A 23,601-nucleotide genomic window follows, 5' to 3' on the forward strand; every position below is an offset into this window, starting at 1 on the left:
AATTTAAACAAAACAGTTCAACTTTAGTAAGTCCCTTATGATTTCTCTTTCTTGATTACCTTTTCATGCTTCTCTTGATTCTTGTGTTTGAAAGTCAAATTTTCTATTCAGCTCTGGTCTTTTCACTGAGTAAGCTTGAAAATCCTCTATTTTATTTAAAATCCATATTTTGCCTTGGAGCGTGATACTCAGTTATGCTGGGTAGGTGATTCTTGGTTTTAATCCTAGCTCCATTAACCTCCAGAATATCATATTCCAAGCCCTTTGATCCCTTAATGTAGAAGCTGCTAGATCTTGTATTATGCTGATTATGTTTCCACAATACTCAAATTGTTTCTTTCTGGATGCTTGTAATATTTTCTCCTTGATCTGGGAGCTCTGGAAATTGGCAACAATATTCCTAGGAGTTTTCTTTTTGGGATCTTTTTGAGGAGGCGATCTGTGGATTCTTTCAATTTCTATTTTACCCTCTGGCTCTAGAATATCAGGGCAGTTCTCCTTAATAATTTCTTGAAAGATGATATGTATGCTCTTTTCTTGATCATGGCTTTCAGGTAGTCCAATAATTTTTAAATTATCTCTCCTGGATCTATTTTACAGGTCAGTGGTTTTCTTTTTTTTTCTTTTTTTTTCACTGAAAACACTTTATTGTTAAATACGAAGAGGTACACTTTTTCCTTTTTTTGTTATACTGGGAATAGTTGCTTTGTGTCTTCAAATGACTGCCAATTGCAGTTGCTAGACTCAAAGGATGTGACATAAGTTTCTCACTGATATGCTTGAATTGCATGGAACTTATTCTGGTGATCTGTAGCCTTTCTAACTTAGAAGTTCAGTATGCCATGATTTCTCACATCAAAGAATGAAGCTATGCCATGAGCAAAACCAGTTTGAGAACCAGTGAAGAGGTTGGTATCAGGCAGCTGGAAGCTGAGTTCAGTCCATATCTACTTTCCTGCTTGCCTTTATGGTGTTTTAGCCTTTCACAATTCATGTTTTCTACCCTGATCCTTTGAAGCACAGCATCCTCTTTGGATGGCTCCTTGGAGTTTGGCTGGCCTCAGCAATCATGTCTCTAATTTTCTGGAGGCAATTTGCCAAATTTCAAAACAGATAGCAGCTGGAATCAGAGGTAGTAATCAACTCTCCTGATCTGCTGATCTTATTTTTGAACAAGACAGCAATCTTTTGCTGGACAGGCTCTGCAATCCAGTCAGCTGTTGCTAAATGGACCTGGAATTCAGCCTTGGTACTTACTTTATTAACATTCTTCCCTCCAGGACCACTACTCTTGGAATAAGATATCTGTAGGCCATCCATAGGAATGTCAGTGCTGGCCTTCTTTGCATCATCCGGGACCCTTCAGGCAGTCTCCCAGCCTCAGGAATCTGGGTAAAGCTTATGTAGGCTGTAGATGCTCCTGAACTCAGAGCTGGCGGCCTTCTCATGAAAAGCATGGCAGAGGCAGCGGCTGGGAGGCTGAAGAAGAGCCAGCCTGAGGCAAGCCCAGTTCGGTAACCAAAGAAGACATCGGGCGGCGGCCATGTTGCTTTCTCTCGGCTGCTTCTGGTGGGTGTTCCCAGTGGTTCTTCTAATGAGATATTTCACATTGTCTTCCACTTTTTCATTCCTTTGGTTCTGTTTTATAATATCTTGATGTCTTATAAAGTCACTAGCTTCTGCTCGCTCCAATCTAATTTTTAAGGTAGTATTTTCTTCAGTGGCCTTTTGGACCTTCTTTTCCATTTGGCTAATTCTGCCTTTCAAGGCATTCTTTTCCTCATTGACTTTTTGGAGCTCTTTTGCCATTTGAGTTAGTCTATTTTTTAAGGTATTGTTTTCTTCAGTATTTTTTTGGGTCTCCTTTATCCAGTCATTGACTTGTTTTTCATGGTTTTCTTGCATCATTCTCATTCATTTCTCTTCCTAATTTTTCCTCTACTTCTCTAACTTGCTTTTCCAAATCCTTTTTGAGCTCTTCCATGGCCTGAGACCAGTTCATGTTTTTCTTGGAGGTTTTTGATGTAGGCTCTTTGACTTTGTTGACTTCTTCTGGCTGTATGTTTTGGTCTTCTTTGTCACCAAAGAAAGATCCAAAGTCTGAGTCTGAATCTGAGTCCGTTTTTGCTGCCTGGCCGTGTTCCCAGCCAACTTACTTGGCCCTTGAGTTTTTCAGCAGGGTATGACTGCTTGAAAGAGTACTTTGTTCCAAGCTTGAGGGGATGCGCTATTGTTTTCAGAGCTATTTCTATACAGCAAGCTCTGCCACACCAGCACTCCTCCTTCCCCAAGAACCACCAACCTGGACCTGACTCAGATCTTCAGCAGGCTCTGCACTCCTGCTCTGATCCACCACTTAATTCCTTCCACCACGGGCCTGGGGCCGGAAGCAACTGCAGCTGTAGTTCTGTAGCTGCACCACCCCCACTGCCTCCGGGGTGGTGGCCGAACCGTGAACTCCTTCCACTCTGTCCCCTGCAGCTTTTCCCACTAACCTTTTCTGTTGTCTTTGGTGTTTGTGGGTTGAGAAGTCTGGTAACTGCCAGAGCTCTCTGATTCAGGGTGCTAGGGCCTGTTCCACCTGGCTCCTGGTCTGGTTGGTCTGGGCACAGATCACTCTGGGCTCTGCTCTGCTCCCAGTTCTGTGTGGTAGACCTTACCCCACAACCATCCAGGCTGTTCTGAGCTGGAGCCCTGCTTCCCTCTGCTATTTCATGGGTTCTGCAGTTCTAGAATTTGTTCAGAGTCATTTTTATAGGTGTTTTGAGGGACCTGGAGGGGAGCTCACGCAAGTCCCTGCTTTCCAGCCACCATCTTGGCTCAGCCCTTTGCTGCATACTTTTAAGTTTAGTCTAAATAATTAATATTTTCTCCATTACTTTTTAAAGTTTTGACAATCTACAAAATACTAAATCAAACCCCGATTTGTAGCACTTGCTGATTTCTGAGGTATAAATCCTCAAATGAAAATTTAACAATTGGCTCTTGTGAATTGGTGTGAGCCACCCACACGGGCTTATATAGTACACTGGACTTGAAGTCAGAAAGTCATGATTTAAAATCCTTCTTCAGACACCAATTACATGCTTGGCCCTGGGCAAGTCACTTGATCTTACCTGGGTATCAGTTTCTTTATATGTAAAATGAGGGGATTGGATTTAATGACCCCTAAAATGTCCATTCCAACTCTAAGTCATTGACAGCTTCCTTTCCCTGTCTCTACTCCAGTTGAGGAAATAGCCCTCATCAATTGCCCAACTTATCTGAGTATCTCCTCCCTTCCAGCAAGGGGAGAAATTAAAATGAAACTAGAATCACTAATAAACTATGCTTACATCTTCTCTCATGACTTCTCAAGACTGTTGATGACTATAAACCTCGCCATTTTATAGACAAGGAAACTGAGGCCCAAGGAAGTATAGATATATACAAAATAAAGTAATTTCTTTTACATTTTATTACTGTTAATTTTATTGTTATATTTTATGTCATCTTCATTTCTGAATATAGTCTTCTTCCTCTACCCAATGAGTTATAACAGTGAATTAAAAAGTAATTTAGCAAAATCAACCCTTATATAATTGGGTCTAATCTTATATTCAATATTTTATATCCACAGTGCCCTACCTATGCATCCCCTACTTATGCAAAACACAAAGGGATTTTTGAGGGGCACTAACAGTTGAGGGAATTAAGAAAGGCCTCTTAAAGGGGCTGACACTTGAATTGAGCCTTGAAGTGCTTTCTAAAGGCAGAAGTGAGGAAGGAGCACATTCCAGGAATATGGAGCCCTCTGGGCAAAGACACAGAGGTGGGAGATGGAGTATCATGTATACATACAACAACAGCAAATAGGACAGTTTGGCTAGAATATTGAATGCATGAATGAGAACAAAGACTGGAAAATAGGCTGGAGCTAGATTGCTAAGGACTTTAAATGTTAGAGGAATATGTATTTTGTCATAGAGATAGTAAGAACAATGGAGGGGGGGAGAATGATGGGATGGTAGAGTGACATGGTCAGACCTGTTCTTTAGGAATATCATTTTGGAAGCTTTGAGGAGGATGGGTTGGAAAGGAAGAGACTGGATTCAAGAAGACCAATTAGAAGGTTCCTGCAGTAGTCCAGGAAAGGAGCAATGAGGACCTGAACTAGAATAGTTGTGCCGTGAGTTGAGAGGAGACAGATGCAAGAGATGTTAATAAGAAGGAATGAACAAGATTTGGCCACTGTTTGGGTATGGGGCACATACTTTCACAAGTCACATACTTTCATTTCTATTCCTTCCAACTAGAGTTCAGATCTCTCAACTATGCCCTCTTGAGGACTGGAAGTTACACTGTCATTTCTACATTCCAAGCTTGTGACAAATTAATGGTTTTCTCTTTTTCCAAGGAAGGATTCAGTAAGAAAACTAGAGAATCCTGCCCTATTCACAACAGAAAGTCACTTCTGTCTGTGATCCATTGAAGACCATTCTTTCTTGAGACTTATTTTCCTGACTGAACAGGGGCTGATTATTTTATAATACCCTACCACCACCAACAACTACCAAGTTTAAACTATCTAGAAGGTAATTGGTGTCAGTTGTTCATAATGATATTGCTAAGGATGCCATGCAGGCAGGCTTTTAAGAAATGCCCTGTACTGGTGAGTTCATGATTCCAATCATCAAGTCTACCATATCATGGATAAACAGGTAAGCCTCTAAGACTTTTGTTACTGTATTTAAACATTACAATATGATCTACATAATATGTAAGCATATTCATGATATTATCACAACCATTTCAGAAAAATTAAAATGACACTCTCAAAGACAATGGAAAGAAAGATGGAGGGCATAAGCAGGCTGCAACATGTTAGAAGCATGTAACAACTGACATGGACTAGATGGAAGAAATGGCATGCTAGACATTATTAAGGATATATCTGGTTGGAAAAGAAGATAAGCTAATAAAGTTGTGACAGTAAGTGTCCAGATAAACAACTAGAATGAGATAGCACCATCTCGGAGATTTGTTGTTTGTTGTTTGGTAGTGTCTGACTCTTTATGACCCCATTCAGGGTTTTCTTGGCAAATATATTGGAGTGGTTTGCCATTTCCTTCTCCAGCTCATTTTACAGGTGAGGAAACTGAGGCAAACAGGGTTAAGCAATTTTTCCCAAGGTCATACCACTAATAAGTATCTGAGCCTGGATTTGAACTCAGGAAGAGTCTTCCTGACTCAAGGCAGGACACTCTATTCACTGGGCCACCTAGCTGCCCCATTCCCCAATATCCTAAATAACAAAAGGAAAGCTTCAAGCACTTGGGTAGATCCTCTGTAGATAACAAGAAAACATAGAGAAGAATCCCATAAGAGGAGAAAGCATAGTGAGTATACCCACCCTGATAAACTATGAATCCTTCAAGGATCAAGGCAAAATATTAACAATTTTTAAATACATATTTTTCCCCAATTACATGTTAAAACACTTTCTTTAGCATTTGAATTTTTAAAATGTTTTGAATCCTAAATTCTATCCTTCTCTCCTTCCATTCCCCCTACCCTGAGATGGTAAGCAATCAGGTATAGGTTATACTTGTGTAATCATGTAAGACATTTCCATATTAGTTATTTTGTAAAGAAAGACTCAAATAAAAGAAAAAGAATGAAAGAAAGTGAAAATAGCATGCTTTACTCTGTATTCAAACAATATCAGTTCTTTCTCTTGAGGCAGATATTATGCTTCATCATTAGTCCTTTGGGGTTGTCTTAGATAATTGTATTGCCGAGAATAGCCAAGTCATTCATAGTTCTTCATTGTACAATATTGCTGTTATTGTGTACAATGTTCTCCTGGTTCTACTCACTTCACTTTGCGTCAGTTCACGTAAGTCATTCTAGACTTTTCTGAAATTATCCTGCTTGTTATTACTTATAGCATAATTCTATATGTACATAATACTATATATACTATAATACTATTCCATCACAATCATATACCACCATATTCCCCAATCGATGAGCAACCCTTTGATTTCCAATTCTTAGCCACCACAAAAAGAGCTGCTATAAATATTTTTGTACAAATAGGTCCTCTCCCCCTCCTTTTATGTCTTTGGGATATAGATCTAGCAGTGGTATTGCTGGATCAAAGGGTATGCAGAGTTTTGTAGCCCTTTAGGCATACTTCCAAATTGCTCTTCAGAATAGTTTGATCAGTTCACAACTCCAGCAACAATACATTAGTGTCCCAGTTTTCCCCTCCAACATCTATCATTTTCCATTTTTGTCAAATTAGCCAATCTAATAGGTGTGAGATTGTACTTCAGAGTTGTTTTAATTTGCATTTCTCTAATCAATAGTGATTTAGAGCATTTTTTCATATGATTATACATAGCTTTGATCTCTTTGAAAACTGCCTGTTTACATCCTTTGAATATTTATCAATTGGAGAATAACTTGTATTCTTATAAATTTGACTCAATTCTCTCTATATTAGAAAAATGAGACCTTTATCTCATATTTGTTGCAAAAAAATTTCCCCCATTTTTCTGCTTTCCTTTTAATTTTGGTTGCCTTTGTTTTGCTTGTGCAAAACGTTTTAAATTTTATATAATAAAATTATCTATTTTACATTTTGCTGTGCTTTCTGTATTTTCTTTGGTCCTAAATCTGACAAATGAACTATTCCGTGCTCTTCTGATTTCCTTATGGTATTACCCTTTATAAGCAAATTACGTGCCCATTTTGACCTTATCTTGGTATAAGGTGTAAAATGTTGGTCTATACCTAGTTTCTGCCATACTGTTTTCTATTTTAAAAATACTGACAATTTAAAGAATACTTTGTGGTTAAGAAGTGATTTACATATATCAATATAAGTATTATTATCCCTATTTTGTGAGTGGGGAAACTGAAACTCATGAAGAATAAGTGACTTTCCTGTATAAATGGCTAGTAAATGCTACAAGTGATACTTAAATACTAATCTTCTGATCAACCTCAAGTCCTGTGTTCTTGCTACTATTCCACAATGCCTATTTTTTATATTGGTTTTTATCCTATGCCAGAAGGACCTCACATACATATCCCAATTCCACTTTTACTGATAAGAATATTATCTTTGTACTTAGTTGATTAAGTAAAAGAAACCATGCACATTGTAATCTATTAATATATGAAACTTTATTAAATAGGGTATTAGAAAGAAATAAACTAATCTTTTACACTTATAGTTCCAGCAAATTAAATCAAATGGAAAGGAAGGACATATGAAAATAATTTGTTTGTTCTAATGGATAAAAATTTATGAAGGATATTACACACACAAAAAGACATTATTGGCATTATTATAATTCTATTATTAAGTAATTTAACAGCATTGACAGAATTTGCTTATGAACACAATGCTATCACATTACTCATTAGAACACATTATATCATTTTTTTGTTCTTGATTGAGTGGTACTGAGATGAGGGTAATTGAGGTTCCCTGATCGCCATTAGATATTCATTTAGTCAAGAACGGAGCTAATAGTTATTTAGGTACTGTTAAGATTTTCGGTGTTATTATAACTATCTTAAATTACCCCTCTCTCTGATTCTAACCCTAACCCCTAGATGCAAAAGAATATGCATAAAAGATCCCGCCACCAAGATTTATATTTAAGTATTCCTCAGTTACCCCCATATTTACTTGATCCACGCTAAACTTAGATATGCTACCAGTACACTTAACTGCTTTGCAGTGAGTTTCTTGGCTTTAGTAAGTAATGATTTGTTAGCCTAATGGTAGAGAATATTGCTTTTATTTGTCTTATTTATTCCCTAATAACAGGGAATGAGGGACAGGAAGTGTTCAGTTAGCTAGGAAACTGGTTGGGCCTATAAAATTTCAATGCTAATCTACAAGGCTGTTTAAATAAAAGTTTTTTAAAAGTAAAAAAGGAATTCCTTTCAGAAGTCCCCTGTTTCTAGACATGCCCTTCTCCTGGCTGCTTCCTCTCATCTCTTCTTTTTATCCATTTACCCCCCACCAAAAAAAAGCTTCAGGTCTTAAAGAAGTATAGAATCTATGGTTTGTGAGAGGTCAGTCACATAAATGAATTGCCTAATAACGTTTCTCAAACTATTTTGACTGTAATAGAAGATGCAGCTTTGTAATGATCACCTAAATTGAATGGAAAATCAGACTCAAATATTCAGTACTGAACTCCTCTGCTGGACAGCAACCCTCCACTTCTGAAATTCCCACTACAGTTTGACATGGAGGCCAGACGCGACAGTGGGAGGACCTGGCCTATTATTTCACAGATTCTAAAAATCCTAGTTTTCTAAGTATAAATATGAAGTTGATTAAAAAAAATACAAACCTTGCTACAGAAATGTATTGTCAAAACATCTAGTATTGAGTAAGTTTGTAAACCTTCAAGTATCACTAAAAGTTTGCATAAAGCAAGCAGCAATGTTTAAAAACAAAACAAAACAAAAAACTCCCGGATAGCCCTACTTTTGGTAATTAGCCAGTGCAGACCTGTTGGTATAATAGGAGAAAAAGAAAGGTTAGGAGCACTGGTTTATTGAGCAAAGAAGATTCACTGTTAGGTCATATTCTGCCAGCAGATGCTTTAAAAAAATCCTACAGATTCAGTAGGTAGTGACTTTTCTTGAATACTTTAGGGAACAGTCTGTTTGGATGTGGGAAAAATCAGGGCCATCTCATTGGATTGCTACAGTGCTTCCTGGTACTTTGTAAGCAATGCTAATCACCTAGGAAACAAATTTGATGGCCAGCTAGGACAGCTTGATCTCTAGAGTAGGAAAAATAGAAAATGAAAACATCTTTCCAAGTGTCCTTCAGGCATCCTCGCTTAGAAGATAGCCTTGGAATAGACTTTTCTCAGCTGAGCTAATATCTTGTAATGTGTGTGTGTGTGTGTGTGTGTGTGTTTGTGTGTGTGTTTGTCTCTGAGAATTAATCAGAGTCCATTTCAAGAGATGAAAGCAAATTGCTCTGAGTTATATTTTGAGGTTAGTCAGAAGCCTGGTCTAGGAGACAGTATCTATGTTGTCATTGTAAACTTGGCCTTATATAATCTTGTTGAGCTGGCTTTCCCCCCATCTAGGGGTGAAGCTTGACCCCTTTTTCTGCAAGCTGGCAAAGGAAGAGCGGGTTTATAAAGCATCAGTGGGAAGTGCACAGGTCTGAATGGCTCGGTAAGCCATACGGTTTCTCAGAGATCGGAGAATGAGGAAGAGAGCTATGACCGCTAGGAAGAGGAGAAGGCCAATGATAAAAAGGATGACCAAAGCCGCCTTTGCCGCTCTAGGAGTCAGATTTTTGCCGAAGAAATGTATGTTTTCCTTATCGATTCCTGTGAAAACAAGAAGTACTGTCAGCAACCTCCACATTTCTCTAATGGATTTTTTAAAAACACATATATAGATGGGTATGAGAGAGGCAATAGCTACCATCAGTAGGCACAGTGGGCGGGATCGGTTCTTCTTTAGGAGAGGTCTTAGTGGAATAAGGAATCGTGTTGTCTGGAGAAATTAGATAAAGAGAATGTCTTGTCAACAAGAGAACTTCAAAGAGTAATCTGTTACACTGTTCACAATACTGTTTCATCAGCATTTCATCCCACTCATTGGGACTAAAATCTAATCACTGAGCCTCCCTGTCCTTCCTCAGTAGTTCAGTAGGATCCACTTTGGTTTTTACTATCAAGACCTTTTAAGAAGTCTATCTTTTCACCACATGTATTCTTCTCATCACATAAGCGATGTGTGATCATACTCTTCCAGCCTTATTTCATATTACTCCCCTTCATGAGCTGTATCTTCCAGCCCTTTAACTATTCCTTGTCCCCAAACTATGTGCTTACACCTTTGTACTCATAAAATTCACTGCACCTGAAACATCCTTCCTCCTCACACTCTTTCTTTTAAAATTTTTTTTATTTTAATCTTATTTATATACTGAATTTGACAGTTTTCCAGCCAGTCCTGAGCCATTTTGCATTATTGCGTAATTGGTGGAGAGAATGTTGATTCAATACTGTCTGCTTAGATAAATGAGTTTGCTTGCTATTCATTATTTGTGATGGTCCTTTGTGTAACCTGCATTTGGTGGGAAGAGGCTAAGATGGTGTCTATAAGGTTGGGGTTCTCTCCTTCAATTTATAAAGGCCAGGGAAGCCTTTTTTTTTGTTTGGAAATAATTGTATCCCTACCAGGGGTGGGGAACCTGTAGCCTCAAGGCCACATGTGACCCTCTAGCTCCTCAAATGTGGCCCTTTGACAGAATCCAAACTTCACAGAACAAATCCCCTTAATAAAAGGTTTAGGGCCTAGACCAACATATTTAAGGAGTCAAGCTGGAAATTGGGGGCACATGGAAAAGTTGACTTCTCCTTTAGTCCCCAAGAAAATCTGGTACCATACATGTTTTTCTTTTGAAGAAATGAAGAATAGTGCTGTCTTTTCAATGCATACAGTATCCAATCAGCATTCTCTCCACCTGTGCAGAGAGACTCATGCAAAATGCTCCAGGCTTGGCTGAATATCCAGGTTGCACTAGCAAATGAGCGTTTCCACAAACAAAAAGTACAGAAAATTAAGATGACTTGTAAAATATCCTGAATCTCCACCAGATATAGTTTGCTTCTTTTCTTCTTTAATGTGCACAAAAAATGGAGCATATTGGTTCCAGAGCTGTCCCATTTGTGTTTCCCTCTGAACTTCCTTCTCTTTCTTTCTATGCCTTTTAAAAATATCACTAGCACACTCTTTCTCCCCCTGTTCTCCCCTCCCCCTTTGTAACCCTTCCTTTGTAGCCAATAAGCACAGTCAAACAAGACAAATCCTTACATTGGCCATATCCAAAAAAATATGCCTTATCCTGTAGTTCAACTCTTATGAGGTGGGAGGCATGTGTCATCATCAGTCCTGTGGAGTCGTGGTTGGGCCTCAACCCCTTTTATATGTTTAATCACTACCTGTCCTATAAAGCTTAATTCTAATGCTGCCTTCTTCAGGAAACCTTCCCTAATAGCTCCAATGGGTGATGACTTTTCCTTTCAAATTTCACATAACCTTTGACTTTGTGATCATATAACAGTGACTATTTCAGTTATTTGAATTTGTGTCTTATCCCCATTAGACTGTAAACTCCATGACAGCAAGTTCCACGACTCATCAAATGTTGTCTCTCCTTTAGCACCAAATACGGTAAGTAATATTAATTGCATTATATAGTATTAAATACCAATGATTCAGAATCAGCACCTAAGTTCCTGAAGACAGTATATGTTGTTTCCATGCCATTATGGATGTGATCAGAAACATGACAATGCAGGAGCCATGTTCCTGGATGATCTGCAATCAGTTCAACAGTCTGAAAGGTCCCAGGAAAGAGATCATACACGTCTTCACGAAAAGATTTATCCAACTGTAGAAATAAAATTAATCCTTAAGTTTCTCCTTGCCTGGCTTCAGGGATGCTAACAGGGTGGGGGGGACCCTCCATAAACTCTCTCCACCCACAAAATGTCTTCAGATTCTTCTTATCATCTACAGACAGAGGGTTGACACACAGGCGATGACCGTGGTAGTAGTAGCATCAGCACTGTGACCATTTCCAGTGAAAGTTATCATTTGTCTTCAGATTTCATTTCCTTGGCTTCCAGGCCCAGACAAACTTGCCTATCTGAAATAGCAGCATTCTAAGGGGTTTCTATTTAAATGGTGCCATTAAATTATTCAAAGTGTTAAGATATTAAATAAGTTGTTAAGGTGATTTAAAGGTTAAGCTTTAAAAAAGAATTCCCAAGTCAGGTCAAGGCTATTCTGTGTTTGAAGGTAATCCTGAGCATCCTAGTGTCCTTAACACACCAAGGTAGAACTTCCTCAACGGAGATGGCCTGGTGCATAATGGTATGATTTTAGATGCAACAGGACAGCTCCATCCGAGCATGTTCAAAACAATTGTTTGCTATGCTCTAATTGGTATCAGAAATGTCACTCACTAGAGTTTCGTTCTATTGATTTAAGGCTTCAGTCCTTATTAAAATTCCTTTTTCTATTCCCACTGAAAGCATCATGGTCTACCAGGGCTTCCTAGCCTTCAAATCATCACCACTGCAACGGCTTCCTAATTGTCTGCAGTGCGGAGGGAAAACAAGTAGATCCAATGAGGCCAGACCATGGAGTATTGGCTGGGGAATAATCTCTAAGAAGAATGACAAGATAAAGAACGTTCAGGCTGTGAAAGGCTTTTAAATGCCAAAAAGAAGAGTTCATATGCAATCCTAGCAGTAACAGGGAACCTCTGGAGTTAAGTTGGGAGATTTGCAATATGGTCACCCCCACGCTTTTGGAAAATCATGTTAATAGCTGTGTTGAGGATGGAGAGACAGCATGGAGGAACCAATTTAGAGGCTAGTCTAATAGTCCAGACAAGAGATGATGAGGGGATGAAGTAGGAGGGTAGCTATGTGAGTAGAAAGAAGGGGGCCATATGCAAGAGATGTGGAGATATAATTAACAAGATGAGACATCTGATTGGACATATGAGATGAGGTACAGTGAGGAGTTGAGGATGACACCATGGTTGTGAACCTGGATCACTGGGAGGATAGTGGTGTCCTGGATAGACACAGGGAAATTTGGAAGAGGGGTGTTTTTTTGGGGGGAAAGATAATTCTGTTTTAGATATGTTGAGTTTATTCCCATATTACACTTGAGAAAACTGAGATTCAGTTTTATTGACTTGCCCATGATTGCACAGCTGGTTAGGTATCTGAAGTGGGAGTCAAACTCGTATGTCTCCTGACTCCAGGTTCAGAGTTCTTTCTACTGCCCTGTGGTACCATCATGGTGATGTAACATTTTGCACATTAGGGATGATTCTTTTGGTCTCTTCTGCCTCTAAGTATCACTAAGCAAAGCTAAGGAGCTCTTCTTAATTCTTTTTTCAGATGCCCCTCCATTGAATGGGTTCATTAATATCTTCCTGAGAATCAGGGATTTTCTGTTGAGGGATATTTGTGAAAAGACTTAGAGCAAGAAGATCTTGGGTTCAAATCCCAATTCTGCCATACACTTGACTAGCTCTTATGACCTTGATTAAGTAATTTCATTTTCTTGGATCTCAGTTTCACCATCTGGAGAAACAGGATGATAATATTTTCCTTGTCTACCTTTACAGAGTTATTACAAGGATCAAATAGAATAAGATACCCAAAAGCATTTTTCATCTATAAAACACTATATGCATAAAAACTATCCTTTTTAATTGGGATATATTACATAAGCTGAACAGGTAATGTTTTTATGAACACTACTAAGGTATAAAATACATGTGGGCCATTAAACACAGTATTAGGAGGATGCCATACTTATATGATTATATTCTGTCATCTGTGTGAATTAAGAGAGACACTGTGTGTCGTGTGGAAGAGGTAGTGTAATAACATAGAAAAAAGAATTGGGATCTGGAGTCAGAGGACCTGGTTCAAATCTCTACTTTGCCACTTATTGGTTTTCTAACCTCAGACAAGTAATTTTCCCTCTCAAGGGCTTGAGGTTCCACCTCTGTAAAATGAGAATTGAGCTCACTTGTAAAGTGCCTAGATCTTAAGATCTCATAAATTATAATACCTCACAAATAGTATGAAATAACCACCATGTTTCATGGTGAAAGTAAACTAATTCTATGCTGTGACGTCTACCCAGAAACATTAAACATTTGTCACTTACTTGGTTTTTACTTACCTTGAAAAGGAAACTTTCTGCATGAAAATGGACAGTATGTATGTCAATTTCATTTCCTATTCCCAAAAGGTACCAGTTTGTCATCGTATTTTCATTCATTATTAAACCATGGAGATTTCCAAAGATCTTTCCATTAATTGCTGTGGAAAGGAATAGCTACTCATTAGTCTAAGGATATTCATTATTTAATCCATCTCTGAGCTGACGACAGCTTTGGGACAAAAACATTTTCATTGGTCTTTTGGATCTGGAATAATCTCTCCCACATTTATAAATATTCCTACGTACCAACTCAAACCTGTCCCGTATCTGTCACTAGCCTGAAAAAAACAAAAGCATTAGACACAACTCCACATTCTGATTGATATGAACTCCGAATAATGAATGAACAATAAAGTATTTATTAAGTGCTTTTGTTCAACCGTTTTTCAATTGTGTCCTACTCTTTGTGACCCCACTGGAGGTTTTCTTGGCAAAGATACTAGAACGGTTTGCCATTTCCTTCTCCAGCCCATTTTACAGATGAGGAAACTGAGGCAGACAGGGTTAAGTGACTTCCCCAGGGTCACACAGCTAGTAAGTATTTAAGGCCAGAGTTGAACCCAGGAAGATGATTCCTAACTCTGGGCCGGGTGCTCTATCCACCGTGCCACCTAGCTACCCTGTTAAGTGCTTACTGTAGGACAAGCAGTGTTCTAAGTTCTGGGAATACAAATAAAAAAGACAGATCCTGCCCTATAAGAGTTTATGTTGGAAGGGGAAGTGGTGGCCAGAGAAGAATATGTTGTTCGCTAAACTATAGAGGTGGTGAAGGGAATAAAAAAGGAAACCATTGGAAAGGTACAATCTCAAACTTTCTAATCTCAGAGGTTAGATTTTGAACTATTCTGTCTCAACTAGGTCTCAAAGATGCTTAGCAATGCTTTCTTCATCTTTAGCTTATGACCAATTAGATTTCCCACAGTGGAAATTCCAAACCTTGAACACTCTCTGAAGCTCCTAACCCCAACTCCTCCCTCTTCTGAAGGTCTGTCATATGAGGAAAGTCTCACTGTGCTTGGCTTTAGATTAGGCTCATTCTGCTTGGCCTTAGAAAGTAGAACTGGTAACAATGGGCAGAAATTATGGAAAAGCAAATCTAATTTAAAATAAGGGACAATTTCTTAACAATGAGAGCTGTCCAATGATGGAGTGGGCTGTTCTCTACTGTAAGTCTTTAATCAGAATTTGTGGCTACTTATTAGGGATGGTATGAAGGGGATTCATATTCCAAGGAGAATTGGGCATTAGGTCTTCGCTTCCAACTCTCAGGTCTATGATTCTAAATGCTGTGATAATTTCCCATGCCCAGGAGAAAAACAAACCTCCAAGGGAGACAGATAGGGGCTGTTGCCCAAACTTTGATATTTATGCAGAGATACATGACTTCAAATACTTGAATTTAAAAAAAAATACCACACAGTCTCTGTCACATGATAAGGATCTGTTGGTATTCAGAAATAGAATACTATAAGTTGGATCAGTGCCTCAGTGACTTGATTCTGCCAACTCACCAAAGACTGACTAAGGTGCTATGTTGAAAGAGGAACAGAGAACTTTCTTTAAATGTCCTTTTGGAAAGAAGGGAAGGGCAAGATAAGGAATATAGTCACAGAATCTCACAGTAGGAAGGGACTTTGGAGGTCATCTCATCCAATCTACAGCTGGACAGAAATCCCCTCTACAACATAACCAACAAGTGGCCATCTAACTTTTTGTCTGAAGACCTTGAATGAGGGGAAAACTATGACCTCTTAAAACAGCCTATCCCATTTAATGAACAACTCTAAACATGAGGAACTTTTCCCTTGCTTCTTCTATCCTTGATTATAAGTCTAAATCGATTTCTCTTCCACTTTCACTCATTGTACCTAATTCTGTCTCCTAGGAACAAACTGAGTTAGGACCAGGGACTTTCAGTAGTTAGAGAGATTCTAATGGCCATATTTTTGATCTGATCTTTTTCATGTCCTTGGCCCAACTCTTGCATACCATGCATTTTGTTGCTCTCCACAAAATCATCTGTGTGCTTAAATTTTTGGGGATCCTTATTGAGATACTTTTTGATATTTTCATTCAGGTACCAGGATTCATTTTCATTAAACACCAAAAACAGAAGGGCAAATTCATAGTCAATATCACTTCTTAGTCCCTTTTCATTCAGCACTCCTTCTCTACAAGTTATCAAAGGACCAATCAAACCGCTGTATGTATCCTGGAAGGAAAAGAAGCAATAGTTAAAGGTATATTTAAAAGTACCATTTAGATCTTTAACAATTTGAATAAAAGACTCTTGAAAATACATTAAGAAAAATTTTAATTATTTGAGACAGCCATGCTAATAAACCGTATCTCATAAACCCAGGGCCTGAAATGGAATTAGTGTACAGATTATGTCTCAAAATTTATTTTGTATCCCTGACTATACCTAACACAGGGTAATTCTCTGTTGAATGAACTTGCCCCAGATCCCAGAAGACAGAGCTACATAATTTAAATTTTATCACTTTCTTATGGATCTTAACTATAGCTTTGGTGTGTAGAGAATAAATATTTGCAATACTAATCATTCATTAACAGAAATGGAAGTTGAGATAATTCTTTTACTTTTTTATTTAATATATTTAGTTTTCAGCACTGATTTTCACAACAGTTTGAATTACAAATTTTCTCCCCATTTCTACCCACCACCCCCCCCACTCCAGTTGAGATCATTCTTAATTTCAGTTATGCAGGTAAGTACTGAAACTTTTTGTTGAATCTGGCTTTAGCTTGAGTTCCAATCTAGCATATATTTAATGTTGTGGTTATCTCACTTTACTACCTCAAAAGACCTATGATTTCATCAATTTAAATATGCCCTCCACTGACACAGATTGCTACTCCTCCGAGAGTTACTCTGGCCAAAAAATTCATCACCTGGTGACCAGGATTCTGATGCTGAGCTTCTCTGAACTCGGCTGATCATAGGATGTCAGAAAAGCAGTCTATTACAAGACCCAAACTAGAACCTTTTCCAGGCTGCTAGAGGCTGCTAGGGTTTGGGCTCTGAAAGCAGCGAGGTACAGTGGAAAGAGCGTTGATTCTAGAGTTGGAAAACCTAGGATTGATCCCTCCTCTGCTAACTGCTAGTGTGTACCATTGGGCAAGCCACTTTACCTGGGCTTAGCATCCTCAACTGTAAAACACAAAGGCTGGGCTATATGGCCTCTGAGGATCCTCCCAGCAGGCAGGGAGGGAAAAACATCTGTGATCCTTTGAGATACCACAGTTAATTCCACATGACAATGAGCCATAAGAGGAGGACTATAGTGGAGGCATGAACTGAGACACGAACCAAATATAACCTCATACTCTTAACAGCTATTTAACCTTTATTTTATGAAACTACATCAGCCTCTTCTGACATTTCAATTTTTTGTGTGTGGGGGTGGGGTATCTGATGCTGGTCTTGGAGTCAGCAAGATCTGAGTTTCAATCCTGCCTTAGATGCTTACTAGCCATGTGAACTCGGTCAAGTCATTTAACCTCTTTAAACCTCAGTTTCCTCATCCTCATATGAGGATGATAATAGCACCACCTCGAAGAGTGATTGTGAGGATCAAATGAGATATTTGTAAAGCTCTTTAAAATGCCACCTAAATATCATGTAGTAGTAGTAGTAGTAGTAGTAGGAGGAGGAGGAGGAGGAGGAGGAGGAGGAGGAGGAGATCCTTTGCTTCGTCCACCTCCTCAGCAGCCTTGCATTCACGTGGTTTCCTTCTCTAGGACCCTGCCCCCAACTGCCTTCTGATCTCTTTTTATGGTTTGTCTTCCCTTATTAGAATGTAATCTCCTTGAGAGCACACCTTAGCCCACTGCAGTTTAATGAAGGCTCTACTATCTATTTCTAAATCTAGATCTAATCTGTGTGTGTATCAGTCAAATGAGGATATTTACCTTTGTTGTGAGGCTCAATACATATGTATATATCTATCTATAGAAATATAAACATACACATTTATAATACAAAGCACTACATAAATGTTAATTATTATTACTTCTGAGTGAAGTTAATCCCCTTTATTTTAAAAGTGCTCCATGTGGTTGAAGTGTCTTGTCTCTTTTCCCAAAGTATAACCCAAACAAAGTTACAAATCCAAAGGGAGAGAATACAACATAATTTCACTTCTAAAACATATTTGATTATTTCTAATTCAAGTACCCCAGGGGGCCTCCTCCAGCTGGTTTTTATAAGAAATTAACAGAAATTTCCGGAATGATGCTTTGAAGTTGACTTATATGTCCTGTGGTCTTTGTGACTGAGCCTAAAGTGGGACAGTGCAAGGGGGAGAATGTATAAGACAGCTAAGTCAATTCCTGACACTCAAAGACATGTACAATTCCCAGTGATTGGGACTCCCAGCTCACCTTCACATTCCCAAAGAAGTCAAAAAGAAAGTCGACTAAGGAAAGGCAGGAAACTCTTATGAAGGTAATTATACATACACACACACACACGCGCGTGCGCACACACTCACAAATTTAGATGAGAAGGAAAAATGGGAATTATCTGAAGAAACCAATGTGGTTTCAAAGAAAACTTACCAAATAGCCTAGGTATTTTTTAAACAGATCCGAAGAAAAGATGACAGCAAGAAAGAGCAATGAAGGATTAATGCAAAAATGTGACATAGTCCTGTATAAGTGGTATCAGGAGATCTAATATCTAGAATGAGCAGAAGCTGGCAAGAAAACCTAAGGACAGCATAATAGATTTGGGTTTTTGTTCATTCCTTTGTTTTTAGTCATATTGGGGAAAAAGGAGAATCAGAAAAGGGATTGGACTTTCTAAGGGGCAGATGGGATGATAGTAAAAACAGGGTAGTGTCTCAACTCTTTTTTTTGTTTGTTTTTGTCTGCCAAGGTAATTTTGCACATATTCGTATTCCCTGATTAAATTTAAGTTCCTTGATCAGCTCAGACTGCTTCATTTCTGTCTTCATATCCCCTGTGCCCACACAATGCCTGGCATATAGGAGATACTTAATAAATGCTTGTTACTTGACTGATTAATGGACTATAATTGTTGACTATCAACAATATGCTATGGCAGTCTGAACAGCTAATGACATCTTAGGCTGAACTGAGAGCTGTCCTTTGCTTCCTGAAATTTGGAAACGATAGTCCCACTGGGCTCTGCCCTCATCAGACCCTACCTGGAGTATTATTAGGTATATTTTTGGGCACCACAGTTTAAAAAGACATTATTAAGCTGGAGAAGGGCAGCCAAGATGGTGAAGGGTTTTGAGTTCATGTTATAAAAGAATTGGCTGAAGGAACTGGGAATGTTTAGCCCATAAAACATAAGACTCGTAGGGGACATGATATTTGTCTTCAAGTATTTGAAAGAATACCACATGGAGGAGAGATTCAACATGTTCTATTTGGCCCCATGGGACCAAACCAGAAGAAGTGGATAAAATTTAGGCTTGCTGTCAGGAAAAACTTCCTACTGATTAGTGTAGTCCAGAAACAGAATAATAGGTTAGTGATAGGTTCTCCCTCCTTGGAGATCTTCAAGCAAAAGCTAAATGACTACTTGTTGGCTGTGTTATTGGGGATTTTTTTAGTGTATGGGCTAGACAAAGTATTTGTTCAGATCCCCTCTAGTTCTCAACTTCTCTGATACTGGAGTGACAATGGGCATGTCATCTACCCTTAAAACTTCTGGCCTTTCAAGGCAGCTAGGTGGCAAAGTGTCGAATCTGGAGTCAGAAAGATTTGAGTTCTAAAACTGCCTCAGATATTCACCATACTCTGAACAAGTCATTTAACCTCTCAACCACAATTTCCCCATCCATAAAATGGGGCTGTGATAAAGTATATCTCAATATGATATCTCAAAGGCTTGTTGTGAGGATTAAATGAGATAACATACATAGTGCTTTTCAAACCATAAAGTGCAATATAAATGCTAGCTACTTATAACTGAAAAATGAAGGGTTGGACTTTGATGGAAAGTCTCTTCCACCTCTATATCTATGATCCTATGGCCTGACAAGGAATAGTCCACAGGAGTAGTCTTTGAAAATGCAGGGTCCTCTCCATTCCAGAGTGAGGCATGTAGGTAGGACTTTATCAAAAGAAAAGAGGATTAACAATTATTTGTTAGCAAAAAACCAAAACAAAACAACAAACAACCTCTCACCACTACTGGAAAGACAACTCAAAGCATACATGCTATTTATAATGATTCAAGAATCATTTCTCTAGAGGAATAGCAGTATATCTTCTAAGAATGAACATATTTTCAACAATAGTTTAACAAAATTAGAACGATTGAGATAGTATCTTGAAATAAGAATTATAAGCCATTAACAACTATATGACAGATTTCTTCAACTCTCTGATATTACGAGAAATAGAAATGAAATCATCTCTGTGGTTTCATCCCATACCCAGAAAATTGGTAAAGATGACAAAATATAGGAAAGAGTCAATGCAGGATGGGTTGTGGAAAGATAGGCACACTAATACACTATTGGTGAAGCTGTAGATTGAGTCAGCCATTCTGGAAAGCCATTTAAAACTATGCTTAAAAAGTGACTAAAATGTTCATATCCTTTGAGATCTTAGAGCAAGGCATATGCCCTAAGGAGGTCAATGACAAAAACAAAGGTCTCGCATATACTCAAATGTTTAAAATAGCGCTATTTGTAGTAGCAAAGAGCTGGAAACAAAATATATGCCCATAGATTAGGGAATGTGGTAAACGAATGTAATGGAATATTACTCTGGAGTGAAGTGGAATAAGGAACTATTAATACAAAGACTACAGAGAAGCATCAGAAGACATAGGACCTGCCAAAAAGGAAAGTAAACAAAATCAAGGAGACAATATGCCTCATGACTACAACAACGTAAATGGAAGAAAAATAGCAAAAAAAAATCCAGAACTGAAAAATGTGAAATTATAACAACCAAGAAAAAATATTAGATTATACTCCCTCCCTTTTATGAAGAGCTGGGGAAGGTGGGGTGTCAATGCGTTTGAACACTACATATCTAGTCCTAGATCTGATTAGTTTTGCTGAACAATATTTTTCCTTTCATTCAAAATGTTTTATTATGAAGGATGACTTTCTGGGAGAAGGAAGGTCAGGGACACAGAGGAAAATGAAGGTGATGAACATATCAAGAAAAATTTAAATAAAAAATTAAAATGGCAATGACTGGTATATGAATGACAGCTTCTTTGTATAAATTTCTCCCAGTTGAACAATGACTGACTAAAGACATACCACTCTGAACCCGACCAGCAGAGCTTACCAATCACTTAAGTAGCACAAAATTTCAGCAACAACTTTATATTTATTTCAATTTCTCTCTATATTATTTTCTATACTTACTCTAAGAAGTCCCAAATTTAAGGGTTACAACATTAGCTTTTCTTCTTCCTTCTTTAATTTTTTGCACTATGAATGACATAATCCTTCACCTTGTACCTGTTGTCACTATTTGAAGAATCGAGTTAAAGGTATTTTTTTACTTTACTTCTATGTATGTGAATATCATAGTTGTCGCATTATGTTACCTTCATAAAATTTGCTGTTGAGTAGTAGGCCCAAGGGATACAATTTGGGTCAGAGGGGCCTGGCCCTGACCTTTTAGGGATATTCCACTGGTATGTTTTTACTTCTCCTGAAACAAAAATAGAAAGACTTTGTTAGTATCAGCCTTGGGTCAAGGCCACTTACCTGAAGTATCCAAACATGTGATTGTTCATATTAGTCTCCCACAAGATCGTGCCTTTTAATTATAGACATAGCTGTCAGGTCCTGATTGTCCGCATTTTGATTCTTTACTTTGTGGGGTCTTCATGGCAAAGTTTCAAGCTCAAACAGCTTCCCCCACCACAATTCATCACAGCTATGTGACATATCCCCCTTTTGCCCCTCAAAATATCTTTTTTTTAAAGAAAGACATTGATATATGGCTGTCATTGACTGTCATAAGAAAGACATTGACATGACTGTCAAATCATACATGCTCAGTGAATTAAAACTCATTTTATTAGTTAGGATAAATTACTTATTATTAGTAAGGTAAATATGTCTCAAAATATATGTTTTGTAGCCAAAGATAGATTCTTTTGCAACACCTTTTGTTTCATATTATTGTCATGTCTCTGGTCAATTAGTGGTGAAAGAAATGATTATTTCTCTCTTATATGAATAACAAATTATTAATTGAGATTAATAGATTTCCCCTTTCTATTTCCTCATTCAGAAATAAACCTCTGTACGTTGTTCAGCCAGTCTCCGAAGGACATTGCTGATAGATGAGATCGCCCAAATCTTGGGGGTACATGTAGCCTTTCCTTCTTGGGTGGAACCCCACTCAACTAGAAAACCTTACAAAGAGAGTCTAAGTTAAGTGAATTCTGGCCCATTGTGTTCTACTCAGGCAGGCTTGAGTACAGTCTAGGTTGCCTAAGCGGGAGTGGTCTGGGTAGAGATCAGTAAGAGTGACACAATTAGTCACATCCCCCCAGTCCTTCTTTAGAATAGGCCCACCTCTCATTATAATATTCATTCTCCTATTAATTATTAGCCAATCCGAGTTGATTTCAACCTGTTGGGAACACTCACTCATCCAAGGGTATATAAGCATGAGGTCTTTGGTTTATGAGAGAAAGCCAAAATGACCATCATTTTATTAATTATCTGCTAGCAATAATAAACAAAATTGATTATTAACTACCCAGAAACTATGTCTCTTGAACTTTCCATTTGTCACAGTTTGTCATCTAGAATTGAATGTATTTGTGATAAAATAAGTAATTCTTCTCCAATATTGAGGTGCTACATGGTATACCAGAAAGAACGGCTAGACCACGATTCAGAAGACCTAGGTTGATGATCAGTTTCTGTCACTAATAACTGTATGACCCTGAACAAGTCACTTAACCTCACTGAACCTCAGTTTCCTAATTTATACACTAGGATTAATATTGGAACTACCTCAAAAAATTGCTCTGAGAATCAAATAAACTAGAGGAAAGAGTCACATAAAGTGTTAAGCCAATTTCACTATATATATAATTAATATTACATATATATCCACCTTTCCTAGCTATAACATAGATAAAAATTTTGAAACCAAACTTAAAACTTCGGAACGAGCCACCTGAGCCCCATGCCCACTTTTTTTGATAGTCATGATTTCATGGGTGAATCAAGCTTCTGGTGAGGAAACTTACTTTATTCAGATCAGCAATCACACTACAATTTATGGTCTTAGAGATTTGTCTGTATTAAGAGTCAAGGGTCGAAAGGTTAAGTGACTTTCCCAGAGTCACATGGCCAGTATATGACAGAGGTAGGACTTTAACGTAGAACTTTCTGACTCTGGGGCTGGTTCTCCATCTACACCATGCTGTCTCTTTGTTAACTGTGTAATGATGAGTTCTCCTGTTTTCCTGCAAAACTTGCAACTATTTGGGTGGACAGCAGAGAGTAGTAACTTGTAGGAACTAATCTCTCACCTCTGAATATAGTCTTGTATCCACTGTTTTCAGCATTCTTCCTCACCCCGCCCCCACCGGACTCAACTCTCCTCATCTGGCCCCACACATCCACTTTGCTATTATTTGATTTCTTTTGGGGCCCCTTCCACCTCAGGACTCCCAAGCCATGCAGTTTATCCTTGAGCCATACCTACATTGACGAGCCCTATGAGGAAAAGACTGGTTCTCCAGACTCTCATAAATCCCTCCAGCATCACTGTATGAGAGGGACTAGATGCACTAGAGAA

The 23,601-nt window shown here is 38.3% G+C and overlaps 1 protein-coding gene and 1 pseudogene across 2 annotated transcripts in view; both read right to left on the minus strand.

Annotated features, from left to right (window-relative positions):
- Positions 1–936: 936 nt before the first annotated feature.
- LOC118835284 lies at positions 937–1,545 on the minus strand (annotated as a pseudogene).
- Positions 1,546–8,983: 7,438 nt separating this feature from the next.
- The window catches only part of HEPHL1 (hephaestin like 1), a 123,186-nt gene continuing 108,568 nt past the window's right edge, over positions 8,984–23,601 (minus strand). Inside the window, exons 15-20 of one of the 2 annotated variants that reach the window (XM_036746688.1) lie at positions 21,380–21,486; positions 15,796–16,018; positions 13,765–13,904; positions 11,278–11,440; positions 9,463–9,534; positions 8,984–9,365 (exon numbers count right to left, since the gene is read on the minus strand). In XM_036746688.1, coding sequence (XP_036602583.1) covers positions 9,166–9,365; positions 9,463–9,534; positions 11,278–11,440; positions 13,765–13,904; positions 15,796–16,018; positions 21,380–21,486 — 905 coding nt within the window. In that variant the 3' untranslated portion in view covers positions 8,984–9,165. Of the gene's footprint in view, positions 9,366–9,459; positions 9,535–11,277; positions 11,441–13,764; positions 13,905–15,795; positions 16,019–21,379; positions 21,487–23,601 lie in introns of both variants that reach the window. The other variant, XM_036746687.1, reaches the window with a different exon arrangement.

Source organism: Trichosurus vulpecula, chromosome 2, assembly GCF_011100635.1.
Source record: "Trichosurus vulpecula isolate mTriVul1 chromosome 2, mTriVul1.pri, whole genome shotgun sequence".
Classification (NCBI taxonomy): Eukaryota; Metazoa; Chordata; class Mammalia; order Diprotodontia; family Phalangeridae; genus Trichosurus; species Trichosurus vulpecula.